At 38.7% G+C, this 17,865-nt stretch overlaps 1 protein-coding gene and 1 long non-coding RNA gene across 2 annotated transcripts in view; one reads left to right on the forward strand and one right to left on the reverse strand.

The window, feature by feature from the left end:
• Positions 1 to 9,182, forward strand: part of LOC136845112 (agrin-like) — a 694,081-nt gene extending 684,899 nt beyond the window's left edge. Inside the window, 3 exon segments of the mRNA XM_067114940.1 lie at positions 234 to 626; positions 810 to 999; positions 5,255 to 9,182. Of these exon segments, the coding sequence (XP_066971041.1) occupies positions 234 to 626; positions 810 to 999; positions 5,255 to 5,554 (883 nt within the window). The 3' untranslated portion in view covers positions 5,555 to 9,182.
• On the reverse strand, positions 5,242 to 17,013 carry LOC136845113 (uncharacterized). Its single transcript, XR_010855078.1, has 2 exons — positions 16,876 to 17,013; positions 5,242 to 5,471 (listed from the first exon to the last, which is right to left on the reverse strand). It is a non-coding gene; the product is annotated as an uncharacterized lncRNA (long non-coding RNA).
• Positions 17,014 to 17,865: the final 852 nt, after the last annotated feature.

A 17,865-nucleotide genomic window follows, 5' to 3' on the forward strand; every position in this document is an offset into this window, starting at 1 on the left:
TGTATGATAATCATCATTTCACAAACACAGGACTCATTCTTTGATTGATAGATACATGACTCAGGAGTCTGAAGAATGCTTTAACTAACCTTTTTTTTTTTTTATTCTTCCTGTAATACCTTTACCATCCTCTGATCTCTAACAATTCATAATCCTTTACCTTCTGCCTACCAAAATTTCCACAATCATCCACTTCCTATATTCCTTTGCCAATTCATTCCTTTACACACCAGAAACTTGACCCACTACAACCTAACAGCAGAGGAATATGAAGATTATGATTTTCCGGAACCATGGACAGAACTCGATCTTTCCTACCCAACTGACTATGACCTTGAAGATGATGTTGCCTTCCTCGAGGAAGAGGAAGATTATGAGGAAGAAAGTGATGTAGCCAAGACAGAAACACTTGATGAGGAAGTAGGAAGACTAGGAGAGGAAACTGGGGAACAAGAAACTGGTTCAGGAATATTATCTTTATATGAAGATGATGAAATGATGACCGTTTTGGAGGAACAGGTTTACTACAGTGGTTTGGAAACAATGATGGAAGATGATACTTTGGTTGAGGAAGAACGCTTAGATAACAGCATTAACAGAGTAACTGAGGGGGAGGAGTTGGATGGGTGAGCTAATCTACTAACCGCATGCTTATCTGCCTTGACAAAATTTGATGTCTTCTTTATTAAATATTTCACAATTGTGATATTTAAGCAACTGTACCGTAGAATTTGTTTGTTTGACTTTTCAGACCTTACCAAACACCAAGTAACATAGAAGCACTTTCTAAGACAAATAATTTTTTTCAGAAAACGAGGCCAAACGACAAACCAGTTCAAGGTTCGCTTCAGAGCAACAAGTTCTGATGGTTTATTGGTGTGGTTAAATAAACGTTCCACAATCATCGGCGATTACTTGGCCTTAACTATTAATGGTGGTTATGTAGAACTTTCCTTCAACTTAGGAAAACAACAAACACTGCTTATAATTAGATCAAAGGTATGTATAACGGTTTAAGAGCTTATAACTGTTCTCCAAGTCTTGAATTTGTCCCTTAATTTATAAGGATGTATTTTGTTAAAACAGTTTACCTTACAATCAGCAAGGAAATTCATAGGTTACTTTTACAAATCTGCTCTCCCATTTCATGTAGAACAGTCAATGCCTCGTGATCAAGAGCAAAGACTAGAAGATCTAAGAGGAGAATGGTCTGCATCCCGAGAGCGTTCTCTCAATAAAGACTTCTCTGTGGCAGCCTTATCCTCCTTCACGGCCTTGGCAAAAACACTTGTTCCTAGAAGACAAAATCACCGAGACCTCTTGCAGAGAAGTCTGATCCACAGATCTGTGGTTCTTAGAGGAGACTTCCCTTGACATGTGTGCTGCCACACGGGAGTCAGGAACTGGATGTAGTTTGGTTCGTCAGCTAAAGTAGAAGAGAAGTGGTTGTATGCCTTGATAGATGCATGGACATGCGAAGCAGCAACAGGTTCAACATGTTTGGATGAACGGGGATCAGCTGCACAAGCAGAGCTAAGAATCTGAAGAGAGCTTGCAAAACTTCTTGCGTGGAGGAGCAATGAAGTCCTCCTCCTTTCACCATCTGATAAGGATGGAACAAGATGGAACAAACAGGCAACGAGGAAGAGGAGGAGGAGGATGGAGACCTACGACGTCCCTTCTTCCATTTCAGCTATTCAGTACAGCTGTATTTTATTCAGAAAGACACTGACTCTATCAAAGAGAGATTGAATGAGAGTCAGGAGCAGCAGATATAGAAGGTCCAGGAAATGAAGTCAACGGAAGTGACAAGGCTATGACGGCACGGTGTATGGTGCAGGGAGAGCAGCTAGGGTAACTCTGGATGGTGTCACAGAATCTGTAGCTCTGGAAACCATCAAGACAGAAGATACAGGTGCAGGGAGACATGAAGTGGGAAAGAAGGCCACCAAAAGTTGGTACCCTTGGTAGGCCTAAAGATGCCCAACACACCTTCCGCGCATCCATGCCTGAAAAGATGTACAAGGGGGATATGTCTCCTCCTTTACAAGGAGGAAAGCTTTCCCCCAACAAGAACAGGGTTAGTAACAGCAAAAACAAGATCTCCTGAACCCCTCCTCAAATCAACTAAAGGCAAAGCCATAGATGAATGAGGAGTAAAATCTTCCTGAGAAGATGCAACAAGATGAGGTTTTGGTAAGGAAGAGGTAGAACAAGAAGGAATGGATGTATCTGCTGCCAACGGAGGAGGAAAGCCTTCCCAAGACGCAGCAACTGATTTCATCTTATACATCTCTCCTCTTACTACATTCTTCCATTGCTCGGGAGGCCAATCACGACACTCATAACAGGGATTACTTACACTACAATCGTTAGATCTGCAGCTGCTACAAGTGGTGTGGGTCTGATAACGAGAGCATGGCTTAGTATTTCTAGGAAGACACAAAAAACAGAATGAAAAACTGGAAAGCCAAGGCGTAAATTGGGCAGGAAAAGTTAAACCGGCTTCTTGGAGAGAAAGGCAGCGCCGACTTGCTATGAAGGCAAACTGGGACGTCACAACATACGTTGGGGGAAGCCAGGCTGGGCTCTGCCCACCTCCTTCCCTATTGGGTATCTCCTGTTGCTATTAATAACCGGACTCCAGCAAGATGCTAGAGAAATGCCCTTATGTTAAGACCTCAGATTTGTTAGTTATGAAAAGTACAAATTGATTTGAAGTTTTTCATTTTTCACTCCTCATGAAATATTTAAAAAATAACTGAAGAAAAGTAAGTAAACTAAATATACTTTTCAAAGTATCAAATAAAAGCTCAGTATAGTGAAGAGGATATGTCAAGAGACAATCCAATCAGTGGGATTGGGAGTAGGACATACAAGCCATTTCAAATTCTTGTTTAATACTTCTAATAGTTGCTGTTCAGTTGGGGAGCTTACAGTTTCTCTTTGGCACTATCCAACTGAAGGTGTAGTTGATAGAGGTATCTATATGAACTGAAAACTTTCATGTATAGACATATTTGCTATGCCCTCCTAAAGCATGAATGCTGACAAATACTCAGCCTACACATGCAAATATACTAAAAAGGTGTCCAGAGAAGCAAGGGTGCTGTCTGCCAGTGCATTTACCTTACCCAAATGAAAAATAAAAGTGAGATCAATAAGCCAGAGGTTCAAGGGCTGACAATGTTAAAAAAAGATTCCAGAGCTTTCTACTCTTATGTTGGTGTCAAGGTGATGAGAAGGAGGCCTGTAAACTGCAGTACCCCAGTACCCCTATTGGCATGCAATTGGGCATCAATGAAATCTCGCCACCAATGCATAGCACATGAGGTTTTCCGAGCATTAAAGTGTTTTACCCTAAGAGCATTCCCATCACTTTATAGGAAGTTCCCTTATACTATTATACAGCACTCGGACAGCAACATCCCAGTGTCGTTGACTTTAATAATTCTCCCCACAACTGACTTTCATCTAAAAATTCACCTCTGGGAAGTGAAGTACAAATCATCAATTATTGATGAGAGTTCATCTGCCTACTGTATATTCACCACTTTGTCAAATGTTCAGCCCAATAACACCTTCCGAATGGTAGCACAGTTTAACACCAAAGCATTCGTAGGTTGGTCTACCCAAAACAGTGGGTGATCAGGCGCTGTGAGCATGGAGCTCCTGAAGGAAACCAAACATGAAAAAATTATAGAATGAGCATTCATGAAGACAGTATGCTGAAGGAAGACTAAAAGCCAAGTTGGAGGATAAAAACCATGTGATCCAAAACAGCCAGACAGCACCCACATTTCACAAAGGACATGACAGAGAGGAAAATGTTTGCAAGGAAAGAATGAATCAAAACAAAACTTAAGGATACTGACCAAAAAGGGGTACAAATTGTGATCATATGCAAAGGGCAGTTCAGAGATTTACTCGGAACCCTCCCTCCAAAAGTAAGTCTCCCATACATAAAGACAGAGGGCTTGTATTATGTAAAGACCGAAGGTTTGTATTCATGTAGGAACAAATAACAAATTTCTAAAGTAATGTGTATTTTTCCTAACATACAAACCTGAGGTCTTTACACAAAGGGCCCACCTCTTACTACCCCTCATTCTCTACCTGGACCAAAAGGTAAACTGCGTAAAACTGAATTTATACCAACTTGGTGGGTGGTGCTTCCAGCCCTACAATCGGTAACTGTTACCATATCCTCCTTGCAAAGTTTAACGGCCAGATTTCCAGCTTGCTGAAAGTTAATCCTATATGCAAAGACCTAAGGTTTGTATCTTAGGAAAAATACAAATCACTGGAAAAATCCGTCATTTTTGCAAGAAATGGTCATTTCAAATCTGTCATTTTTAAAATATAGGGTCAAAACTAGCATAGCCCTGGTAAAAATATATGCTACATGATACCAATGAGAGATAAAAAAAAAAAAATACTAGAAAGTATACCATTGACCTCCTTACCTAAAATCCTTGTCTGTCTTCATTTAAAACAAACAATGCCATGATGTGCAAGACTTGTCAAAGTTCACTGAGAAATAGTCATGTAATGCGAAGCTTGCACAAGCTTTTTGAACTCGAGGGAATCAGCCCGGAAGAATTTTTCTGTAAACGGAGATTCATCATATTATATTTACTCTTCTCTTGAACACTAAGTTTTATTCAATTTCATGTTTTCTCTTTAACACTAGCTATAGTCAGTTTCATGTTTTCTCTTTTAACACTAGTTTATAGTCAATTTCATAATCTTCATAGGGTAATTCAGAACTTGATGGTAACAAGTATCGGATAAAGCTTCTCAGTACTATTAGTACTTACAATTCTTTCTTAATTTTTTTATAAAACTTGAGATGTAATGGTATGAATTTCTTAGAAATATTTACAATCTGGGCATAAGAACTTACATAACGGTAAATTTAATTTAAAACATAAGCAGTCTTAACTGAATCATAACTCAGATTGAATTGGATTAATGAGTGCTGTGATCCATTTCCATATACTGTAAAATACTGCTCTGTACTAAATATCCTAAGTAGAAAACTGAAACCTTACTTTTTAACCAAATATCCTAAGTAGAAAACTGAAACCTTACTCTTTAACCAAATATCCTAAGCAGAAAACTGAAACCTTACTTTTTGATCACTGTGTTTAGTGTCAAGCCACGAAAACTAAAATGTATACATGCACCGTTATTATTTTGGTATGTGTGCGCACATATTGTTGGTAAATGTTTTCATACCTTTGATTTACAGGTGCGGGTAGATGATGGTCAGTGGCACACGCTAGTAGCGCACCGAAGGAAACGTCTGGGCGTTCTCAGGGTGGATAACGAAAGGCCAGTCAAAGGAGTGGCTGAAGAAGGTGCTACTACCTTGAATACAAACGGTAAACTTTGGATTGGAGGCTCGCCCAATGTTCCCGACGGGTTGCCTCATGCCTACTACCAAGGTTTTCGTGGCTGCATCGATTCTGTCCAAGTAGAGAACCGGGAATTGAATCTTGTGACTCACGGTGATTCACAACAGGTCAGATTTTGTGATGAAATGCGGTGAAAGCTGTGTTAAACGGATATAGTGATAAATATATTTTTGTTTTCACGTTTAATCTTCTATTAATGTGAAAAAAGGAGAAAAAAATTGAGTGAGTACCTGTACCAAAACCATAGCACACATATATAAATACATACAGTCAGTATATGTACTGTACCAATATATATACATACTGTGCGTGAATTTTATATGTGTGTATGTATGGATGAGTGTATATATATACATATAAACCACTGGATAAAAATAAGGTCTTTGTAAAAAGTGGCAGTACAAACTTGCATAACATGGACCACAGTACAGTAAAACACTTATTGTAATGAAAAATTCATAAAAATACTTTGTACATACTAACAACATCCGAGATGTGAAGAAAAGAAGAAGACATATCGAAGGGGCTGTGGGAAGGACATCCAAAATACAGTTGACACTAAGAAACCTGAAGTGGAAAGGGGGATCCTGGAATACGGCCGTTTTGTATTACCTTGAGTATGCCTTGATCTAAACGTACTCACATCTCTTCAGAAGCACATTTAACTGAAGTTTCAGAATAAAGGAATAACCTTGTATAGAAGTGCGCAAACTTTTTTTTTTTTCTTTTTTGGTTCCTGCTGTATATAGAATGTTTGAAAGGCATATTGTCTGATGACTGTGTATGTCTGACATGAGTGATATTTGTATGTGATGGCCTAGAAATGTGAGGCGGTGTTGTCAGGAAAGAAATGTCAGCTTATAAAAACCCCAAGGTAATCATCAAGACAACTCGTCTTTGGCACAGAGTTTTGCGTTTTAACTGCCGTTTTTGAAGTCTCACAGTTTATTCAAAGTGTATGAGTATATACTATCAGATACAGTGTTGTATTAAAATTAAATTTTCTCATTGTGATTATTCATTTCATCAATTAATATCCAGTACGTACTTACTCCTCACTGGACTACATACAATTTTACAATGAAGTCACTTACAAAAAAGAAAAAGTGTTCTCATTTGTCGTCATGCAAAGTGCAAATGTCATTAGACAAACTTCTAATTTTTTAAACACTAATACCATAATTAACATCCTTAAAAGTTTCCTCGTGCATTATTCAATAAATACTAATGTGAAAACGCTACACAGAAAATCATTCTCCATATTAATCTATAATTTTTTTAATCTATAAGAGAACGGTAAACTTGGCAAAACAGTGAAACCTGAACAAAAAGCAAAATACCCGATTAAGTTTGTATGGCTTCAACATAATTCAGTATTACCTTCTGCTGACTTAATGCACGGTTGCATTACCTCAAGTGACCAGTTTTCAACCGGCAAATGCAGATGCATTACAGAACGCAAACAAAAATTACAGAACACGAACAAAAATTAACGGTGTTTCCTTCAAAAACATTTGACCGACATCCAGTCTGCGAGACCTGACATCTTTTGAAATATCTTAGCAACGTTCACTCTGTACCACAGATGCTTGCCTTTGCCATTAACTGAGGGAGTTGACAGGTTTATCTACTCACACTTGAGAATATTAAAACTATTATTATGTACTAACCAAAATAACCAATGGTGTTTTCTATTCAGATTCTGTAAATACCCAATTGTATATGTTACATGAATACATACTATAAATTTCATCCCACTACCGAGAGAAAGTTTTAACAAGGTAAATTCTCTAAACCAATTTTTTTTATTTTTGTGGTATTCTTACATGTAACATACTTGTTACCCAAAGTGTAACCATCACGTAATTGTTTGTCCATGAAGTTATCCATCATTGAGAGTTTCAAGTAAGAGTGGGAGGTCATCAGTGTGAAGTGCTTGTTAACCAGAAATAATTTTTAATGTGAGAGTCATGATATTCCATCCATATTTATATTAAGTTTGTAGTTTGTAAGTTATATATAATAACTACATTCATGGACAATGTGGGGACACAGTTAATGCTATTTGATACAAATGAAATACCAAGTATAATTTGTTGTAACTGTCACGTGAACTAATCATCAAATCAAAATGTTTTAGTTAGCTTAGGAAAAGGGGTATTTGTCTCGAGATACCTTGATCCATATTTAGCCATCATTGCACTATTGTTATAGACTGAAAGTTCCTCATTTTAAGTATGTCAGTAATATGTTTGTCAAGAGGAAATGTGAAGATGGACATTAAATTTGCAGTAAAAAAAATATTCAGTTTAAATTCAACTATTCTTACAAGTACACTCACCCTGAAATGTTTTCAGTTAACGGGAGGGGTTGAATGTATCGTCGCTCCTTGTTACGTATCCTTCATTTGTGTACAGTATTGATGAACTTTTGTTTTCTTTGTCCATTCTGTAATGTGCTTTTGATGAACTTAGTTTTCTCTGTCTATTCTGTTATGTACTAAGATTTTTCCTTGAAGTTTATTATGGTCTTGATAACTAAATGTTTACCTTGACCTTTCCTTAAAAAAATACAATTTAGTCTAAATTACAACTACATTCCCATGTTTTGTGGCCAGAGAAATTTTTGAAAAGAAATTTTTTTCTTGCAAGACACATGTTTGGAGAACATGACAGTCCACAACAATGTTGCCACTGTTCTAATAATTTTTTGGGGCTCGCTTGAAGTATAACTGTAAGCTCCTGTTACTTGCTTTGACTTTCAAACTTGGTTCATTTTTGCCATTTTGTCCAGAGGTCAGACTAAGGGAAATTTTTAATGTTGAAGTGCGATTTTTAGTATGCAATGACTATTTTATCGCTCATCATTAATGTAACGGCATACCACTCTGCGTATGCAATAACCGAACTGCAATGGGATAACTTTAAATGACACTGGCACTTCAGTCCACAAGTTGTGTGGAAATAAAATATTTACATGTATATACTATATGAAACTGAATATATGTACAGTACATATATATGCATGCAGACACTATAAAATGTATGGAGTATATATACACAAATTTGCTTAAATTTAGATAAAAAAAAAAATGTATATACATATACTGTATATATACATTCATATACGCGAAGATGTGTGTGTGTCTGTATAATACTGTAGATGTGTGTGCATACAATAACTACATGTATGCAAACATACATTTTGGTCTATACTTATACATATGCAGTAAACAAGTGTATATTTTTATAAGAAAGTGAAGTGCTGTACACTGAGGTGTTTCACAAACCCATACATGCAAACAAAACATGTATATGTATACAAACTAACGTTGTATTTCTACAATATCACTCTGTACATACAAATAGGGGCATGTGTTTATATGTTTGTAAATATATTGTGTGGTATATACATTTATATATGTGTACATAAATGAAAGGGGGCCCACTTGTCTTCCAAGAGTGTCTATGTACATAATGTATGATAGAAATAGAGAGCCTAGCATATCTAATTTTTACAAGACGTGCCAAGTTGTAGGTCTGTGCAAACTCACCAGGTTATTTAAAGCTAGTATTATAACTGATTCTTCAAATATGTTATGTGAGTTTTATTCATTCCATTATCAGGAATACCAATCCACATTCCACAACCTTCAATTCGACATTTTTTGAAGTGCTGGCATCACAGAATTGTTATTTGGTTTTAAAACTGTATCTTGTTGTTGCCTGGTGAAATCAATGTTATACTTGCAAAAACAGAAAATTAATTCAAGAGTGCTTCATTGCATATTGAAGTTTAAATTGCTATCTACGAGAAATAACAGCTGTGATGGAAATACTTCTTAAAAGATGGTCAAAACAAATCATTACCCAGTTGTTGCAACCTAAGCTATTTATTATTTTAAAAGATCTACATGTTGAGAAATGTGATGTTCCTACAAATATATTTTGAATTGTCATAATTTTTAAACTTATTACAGTTGAAATATTGAATCTATGTAGATACTTCACCGTGTGTTTGCACATATTTGTAGAAAATACAAAGGACAAAAAAAAAATACTTTTAATTAACCTCTACCACGTGTAGGCCAGCTCAGTGACAGATGTGTAACATATTAGGTGTACTATAAAAATACATAATTCATTATTTGTGAAAATTGCAATGATTACAACCATTCAAAAATGTTAACAATTAAAATTCCTGATCTTAAATATACACAAATGCATAAAAATGGGTACTGAAAAAAGTTCCGCCGAGTCAGAGAAAAATGCTCTGGATTTGTACTGAGAAACTGAACACAGGGGCAAAATTCTTTATCAAATGTGGGACTACAGCAGTACCAAGCAAAAAGGAATGGCAGTATACCATATAGTTTTAGATCTTGAAATGGTATACTACAGATGGGTATTACAAAGACAAGGGATATGAGAGGGATGATACTAAATCATGACATAAGAACTATTTTAAAAGAATTTGAGATAAGTGCTGGTGTCCACCATGGACCAGCAAATAGCTTGTTGTTGTTCATCACTATGAGTGTAGAAATAGATGCCCTGACATTAACAACAGACCAAAGGGTTACAGTCTTAGCAATGTTCAAAAGATGGAAGTATGCAACAGAGAAATGAGAAGTGAAAACTAATACTGTATCTGTATAACCTGGAGCTCAAGGCATATTTTATGAGAATGAAGGTGATGAATGTCTCCCCACCTACTTTCAGGTCAAGACAAGACTACTTCCTGTCCCCACAGGGTCAACTTCATATAAATTCAAATATCTATATCCTTCAAACAAACCTTTACAAATGTCAATGGGTGATCTCCAGATAGCTGTATTTACTGAATTCACAACTATGTCAACTTTAAAGCAAGTGAAGTGGCAATGGTCTTGACCTTACGGTCCCTAACCAATAATCTGGGTGTTTGAAATTCAGATGCTGATGGATTACTTCCCTCAAACAGCATGCAGATGGTGTTCCTAATTTATTTTTAGTTTGCACCAAATCATAAAAATTAACTGAGAACCCACTAACTAAACTTGAAAATTTTTTCAGCCTAACACCTTGCAGTCATGACAGGACATGACTTTTCCATACCAGGTACCTGTACATGTAGCATAGGTATAAGAAATTACATGATGCTTGGAATAGTGAGAAGTTATTGGTACTTTAACCATGAAACTTGGTCCAGTACAGAAGATATACCAAGACTTTACTAGTTGTTTGGTATGTAAGACAATAGTGTGAGGCCTGGAGCTTACTTAAGCTGAGCAAAAGTTAAAGCCAAATAGAAGGCTGTCTTTTAAGTTTAAGGTATTTAAGGACTCATTGATAAAGCCTACACGGTGACTCCAAAGATCTTGCCGAAGCCCTCCTTTCAGAGTTCTAATGTTGCAAAACACTTGAACCAAACTATTCCCTCTGAACTTAAATCTGGGAGAGCTGATCTAAAGCCCTTTAATGGCTGACATAGAAGATAGCATGCTACGTTATTTCCTTGACGAAGGATCAATCATCACCTCCTTCAGGTTGACTGATGCTAGGAAGGCCTGCCAAAAGAAGCAAGGGCCCTTACTGCCCTAGGAGCTGATCCTATGCTCGCACATCACAACAGTGTCCATAGAGACAAGACCCCACAATATATAGATATGACCAAGGATTCAAGGTGCTTTTGCTTTCTCCTAAGGTCTCCAAAATGGGCAAACACTGACACCATGATGGGGAAGAAGAAGACCTCCAGTCTTGAGAGCAAGAAACATAATTCCTTTTGCCTCTACGGCAAAAAAAAAAAAAAAATGAATCAAGCACAGTATCTCCTGCCATGGTATCCAAGAGAAAGAGGGATCTTGGAAATAACTGCTTATAGACCTCACTGACACACCAAAATCCAGTTCACCGGCTTCACACAGAGATGGGGATAGAAATGTCAACGTATACAGAGTGAAATAAATTTCCTTTTCTTTGACAGGTATTGGTAACTGGTGAGCAAATGGGCTAGTATCTCCCTATTCTCAATCAACTCCTATGAAAGCTAAAAGTCCCCCAGCTTCAACTCCTATGAAAGCTAAAAGTCCCCCAGCTTTTGACTCTTCTGTATCAACTTCATGAAAGCTACAAGTCTTCCAGCTTTTGACGTCTGCATTACCATTTGATTCATCTCAGCAGTAAGGGTGCCCAAGACACCCTCCTGCCACTTAGAGAGAACCCTCATAAATCTATTATTTACTAGTATATACTTCAGAGGGAACAATTTGACCAAAGATCTAGGGAGAGAGGATGAAGAGTCTCCCACTCAAGTCTATACCTACAGTACCAACCTTGGCATGTCAGGATCGACTGACTAATCTACATAAGTGTTCAGAACAAGTTTCAGGTAGGGGAAAAGTATGTGGAGGAGTCATTGAGTCATCAGTGCTCACTTTGGTTCCTCCTATCCTCAAAAAATGGTACTAAATAGATTGAAGGGAAGGGGCTTAAGACTGAAAAAAAAAGACAAGTGTTCGTTTTTGAAGGAGAGTGTTGGTTATTTAGGATATATCGTGAGCAGGGATGGATTAAAAACATAAGGTTACTAAAATCGTAAATCTGAAACAATCTAAAAATGTAAAAGAGCTCAAGTCTTTTTTAGGATTAATAAATTATTATGGTCAGTTTGTGAAGAACCTTTCGACTATAGCAAGTCCCTTAAATAAGCTGCTTGGAGCTAATAAGATGAGGTTGTGGACTGCAATGTGTGACCATTCTTTTCAAAATCTTAGGGCACTTTTAGCTGATGCCCCCATGTTAGCTCATTATGATGTAAAAGCCCCTGTAAAATTAGAATGCGATACTTCATCCTGCAGGCACAAGACCCACATTATCACACGCATCTCCTAATGGGGAGGAGCGTCCCACACCTTAGGCAACACATTCTCTCAGTGCTTCAGAAGAATTGTTCTCAAATAGAGAACCCTTTCTTTTGTTTATGGTGTCAAATTATTTTCATCAGTTTTTAGAAGGGAGGAAATTTACCTTGGTTACTGATCACTGGCCTTTTTTGACGATACCGAGTCCTTAGGTTGGGCTCCCAACTCTAGCAGCCCCTAGACTGCAACGGTATGCCATTTTTTATCAGTGTACATTATGAGCTGGGGTTTCGGGTATCACAAAAGATAGCAAATGCAGACACTTTATCTAAACTCTGCAATAACTCTGAGAAGCTGGATGTCAGGGATGAGTCTTCAATATTCAGTATCGAGTAACTAGATAAATCCTTGTCAGCTCTCAAGATATACGCTCTGCAATGAGAACCGACCCTGTTTTATCCAAGGTTTATGAATATGTTATGTCTGGTTGGCTTTGATTCATTACAGAAGTGCTGAAGCTATTCAGGAGTAAAGAACTGGAATTAACAGCTGAAGTTGGATGTGTACTGTGGGGCCAAAGATAGTGTGCTCTTGGCATACTGTAAGGCAATTTTAAGAGAAGTACATTCTGGGCATCAAGGTATGGAAACAAAATACTTGACTCGATTGCATGTATGATGGCCTGGAATAGAGAAAGACATTGAGAGCTTGGCGCTGGGTTGCACAGTTCGTCAAAGTGTTAGAAATAAACCTAGTCCAGCTCCTCTTCATCAATGGAAGTGGCCTTGTGGCCCTTGGCAAAAAATTCATCTGGATTTTGCAGGTCCAGTTTTGGGAAATTTTTATCTAATCATTGATGCCTATTTCAAAGTGGATGGAAGCAGAGGTCATTAGTTCTACGAGTAGTTCAAACAAAATTAGTATTTGAAGAGAAATGTTTGCTTCCCATGGCATTCCTGATGTAATAGTTTCAGATAACGGAACTGCCTTCACTTCAACAGTTTTTCATTTTTACCAAGGCTAATGGGATATGTCATTTTGTTCCTGCACAATATAAACCATCAACTAACAGAGAAGCTGAGAGGGCAGTGCAAATTTTTAAACAAAATCTTAAAAAGGCAAAAGGGAAGGAGAATTTCAAATGAAAGCTTTGTCAGTTTTTAATGCAATATCGCATTACGTATACACCACATGCAACACCTGGCCTTACTCCAGTCAAGTTTTTTGTAAAACGTCTTATCAAAACGTGATTGGATTTGCTTAAACCCCTGGATGAGCTACACAACTTGTTGAGCAGCCACCATCAGGCCCAGGAAAATGTGTCCAAGGACCTGTGGGCAACGTCCCGCAGATAGAAGACTATAAGCATGCCTGATGACCTCAAAGAGCCAAAAGGAGATGGTATTCTGGGAAACTTCTTTCTTGTTCTGACCTGTGCTAACAAAAACTCTTTGACACCCCGGTCCGAGGTGACGAATCCTTTTTAGGTAGCTACGCACTGCTCTGACAGGCCATAATAACAATTCGTCTTGATTGCTATTAACAAAATCTCCTTGAGAGGGGATTGAAAAGGAATCAAACCTGTCATTATGAACTGAGGGATTTTGAGTCTTAGCTACAAATTCCGGAACAAATTCAAATGCTACGGACCCCCCAACCCCTCATGTGTTTAACATTAAAAGAGAGACCATGAAGTTTACCCACACTCTTTGATGAAGCCAAGGACAGTTAGAAGACCCTCTTGAGGGTAAAGTTTCTGTCTGATGGTCATCATAAAGGCTCATATGGAGGACGAGTGAGACTGCTTAGTGCCGGCGTCAGGTCCCAACTAGGTGGTTTAAGCTCTCTAGGGGAACAGGACTGCGGAAAACTTTTGAGTAGCACTGAGATTTCCCATGAGGGAGACAGGTTTACATCTCTGAAACGCAGGACTAAACCCAAAGCAGCTCTGTAACCTTTGATGGCAGACACAGAAGGGCATTTCTCCCACGAAGAAAAATAAGGAAAAAAGACTGCCTCTCACTTGCAGGAGATACTGGATAGTCTCCAACTGTGAAGAGACGGGGATCCTACTGATTGGTGATATCTCTCGACGTGAGGTTGGCAGAGGTGGTTGTGCGACGGGGAATTTCTCACAGGGCCACTGACAGCAGGGCTAGCAAATTGGGGAACCACTCTGCATGAGGCCAAAAGGGAGCTACTAGGGTCACCCTGAGATTCTTGGAAATCACTACCCTGTTCAAGACTTGACGGATCAGGCAAAATGGAAGAAAGGCATATACCTTCAGATTGTCCAGGGATGTTGCAGGGCGTCCTCCGTCACAGCGCAGGAATCTGGAACCAACGAACAATAGGGCTCTAGCTTCCTGTTGAACCTTGTTGCAAACAGGTCTATCATTGGCCTTCCCCACAGAGGGAAGAGCCTGTCCGCTATCTCCTGATGTATAGACCACTCCGTCCCTAAACCTGAAGCTGACGACTTATCCTGTCAGCCACTACATTCCTCTTGGGCAGCAGAACATCCTACCAGCAAAGCGGTAAGGAAGAAAACTGGATGTGTCACAGCACCATGGGTGAAAGAAGGTCGGCTGATGCCTCTTCTCTCATCCTCATCGGCCGAACCCCGTCGCCATTAAATCCTTGTACTACAATTTTGTATATTTTTCACCAGTTTCCAGCTAGCGCTAAAAATTTATCCTTACATTAAGACCCAGGTTTGTTCTGCATATGCACAAATAAGTCTTTGATTGTGCAAAACTCCTTCTGCACTTTTACCCAATAATTCAACTATAATTCAACACTGTTACCCATTCTACTTTTACTCCCTAAATTTACCTACAATTTTTTTTGCTTTTACTTTCATACCAGTTCTTGATATTGAAGCTTTCTTTGTTCTTTAGCTTTCTTGCTATGCCAAAATCAGACTAAAATCTATGAGAAATTTACTGTTCCTGAGACATTTATCAATGAATACTGTTACCCAGTTAGGCTTTTCCAACCACTCAGACTTTTCTAAGTTCCTTGTTTATGTTTCGACATTCATGCAAGTGGGACTCCCAATCAGATTTTTTTGTCCAAATGCATTGTGGATAAGAATTGTATTCAGAATGTTTTTTCTTATTTTCATCCATCGATGCAGGTATGAGGATGATGATGATGATGGAACCCGACTGGTTCCTTGTTTCAAGTTTCACCAATTAGTGGCATTTTGACAATCAAACATTGCTTGAAAACATGAGTTTCAATTCTTAGTCATGGTCCCTTTGGTGCGGACATTAACTCTTGTTCCTTGGAATATGTGAGATGATTTTAATTTTTTAGCATGTTTTGAAAGTTTCTGAAGTTCACTTTAGTAATGGATTAGTTTAAAGATTACTGGAACCCCTTATACAGAGTCCCCGGTTATCACCGACCCAGTTTTATGGCGCTTGTCTGGCGACAACAATAAGTTAAGTATACCTTAGTTTTACCAGACCACTGAGCTGATTAACAGCTCTCCTAGGGCTGGCCCGAAGGATTAGACTTATTTTACGTGGCTAAGAACCAATTGGTTACTTGGCAACGGGACCTACAGCTTATTGTGGAATCCGAACCACATTATAGCGAGAAATGAATTTCTATCACCAGAAATAAATTCCTCTAACTCTTCATTAGCCGACCGCGGGAATTGAACTCCGGCCCATCGAATGACAGTCTGAAGCTCAACCGACTCGACCAACAAAGGGCTGCGACAACAATAACTGTATTTTCAGCAACGATAACTAGATTTTCGGCACCGATATGCACCAGTATCCGCTTAGGCCTACCAGAGCCGATAACCAAAGATCGGCGCCAATACCCACCTAACAGGCCCTGATCCACGCTTATCGGTGACGAAATCAGCTTATCAGCGCCCATATTCATCAATTTCCGGTTATCAGCGATTTTCGGTTATCGTCATGCTGTCAGGAACAGAGCTCCCACCAATAACCGGGGACTGCCTGTACCACACAAACATGGGGACCACAGTGAGAAACCAAGGCTTCCGGGTTGGCAATATTCAAGAGTGATATGCAATACGACGATGAAGACTAACATCCCCATGACAGCCTACTTCTGCAAGTTCTGATTCTGACTTTGGTTGGTTTATGAAGCATTTTTAAACAGACAGCACGCACTGGCTAAATAAGGGTCTGGTGACCTAGGTTAGATCAGTGGGGGGGGGGGTGTACCAGAAGGGCAAAGCCCCAACCCCTGGCCCCAACCATGCAAGGACCAGCCTAGGTTACGTTAGGCGGGGCTGGTTTACGATGCAACCAGAGACGACTCTATATACAGAGGCTGAACACTTAAATGTACAGGATGCCATTTTGGGTTACGGACAGTGGCGCCTAACAACAGACGGGCAAACATCTGTACAGTAGTATATACAGTACCGTATTCATATATATATTTTCCTTTAAATTCCCAGTGACAAAGCCTTCCTCCTTTCCTGACCTATCTGTTTTTGGCTACACCAATAGGCAGGCAGGCTGCTGCTGCAATCAGTTTGCCTCTTGCGTATAAAATTTAATACTACTCAATTTGCCTGGCATTTCATCATGGTTACAACGAAAATGTGGAATGCTTTACCTGGTGCACGGCTGTGGAATCTTCCGATCTCCAGACATTTAGGCAAGAAGCAAACTCATTCCTGCTTTCTGCTGACGTCTCCAGAATTCAGATGTATCAGTTTTGTCTTCCATTCCCTCGCACTCATTTGTTCATCACATTTTTTTCTAAAACTTGTCTCCATGCAGGCTTGATTTCCACCTGTAGTTGAAGACTGAAAGAAAGAAAGAAAGATGCAGATTAACTATCATGCTGAAGTAAAACAATAAGATTCTAGTGCCACATTAAAAGCTATATACAGTGAGCCCCCCGTATTCGTGGGGAATGCGTCCCACACCCCCCGCAAATAGCTAAAATCCGCAAATGCTTAAAACCCCTCTGAAAACACTTAGAACTGCCCATTTTGATAGTTTAAACACAGAAAACCCATGTAAAAATGCATATACCTGAGTATTTTAATAGTTTTATCACAAAAAGTGCATTTAGTCATGAAAATTATATGAAAATACAGTAATTAGTGAATATTTCTCTGTGAAAAATACCCCGAATGGGCGAATTTTCCGCGAATATGGCTAGATACAGTATGTTCTACAGAGTAACCCGCGAATGGCGAGTCCGCGAATCATGAGAACGCGAATACGGGGGGTTTACTGTAATGGTAACTTCACATTTGCCTGCGCCCAGTTGTGTTCAAATAGGACCAAGCTACATTTCCGAAAATGAGCCATAATATCATTACAGCAACGTAATATTCTAATTAAAAGAAAAATCTGAGCTAAGCTTTTAATCATTCTATTTCATTCATCTCTCTGTTGGATGATAGAATTTATATCAAGTTTTTCAATCTGTACCAATTTTTGAAGGCTGCAAATGTAATGACTTATTTTGGGTATTGTTTTACTGTCAATTTCCATTCCAGCACTGAATGACCCCATAGGTCCCAATGCTTGGCCTTTGGCCTAAACTCTATATTCAATTCAATATTCAACAATACACACTGAATACAAACTG

Source organism: Macrobrachium rosenbergii, chromosome 13, assembly GCF_040412425.1.
Source record: "Macrobrachium rosenbergii isolate ZJJX-2024 chromosome 13, ASM4041242v1, whole genome shotgun sequence".
In the NCBI taxonomy this organism is placed as follows: Eukaryota; Metazoa; Arthropoda; class Malacostraca; order Decapoda; family Palaemonidae; genus Macrobrachium; species Macrobrachium rosenbergii.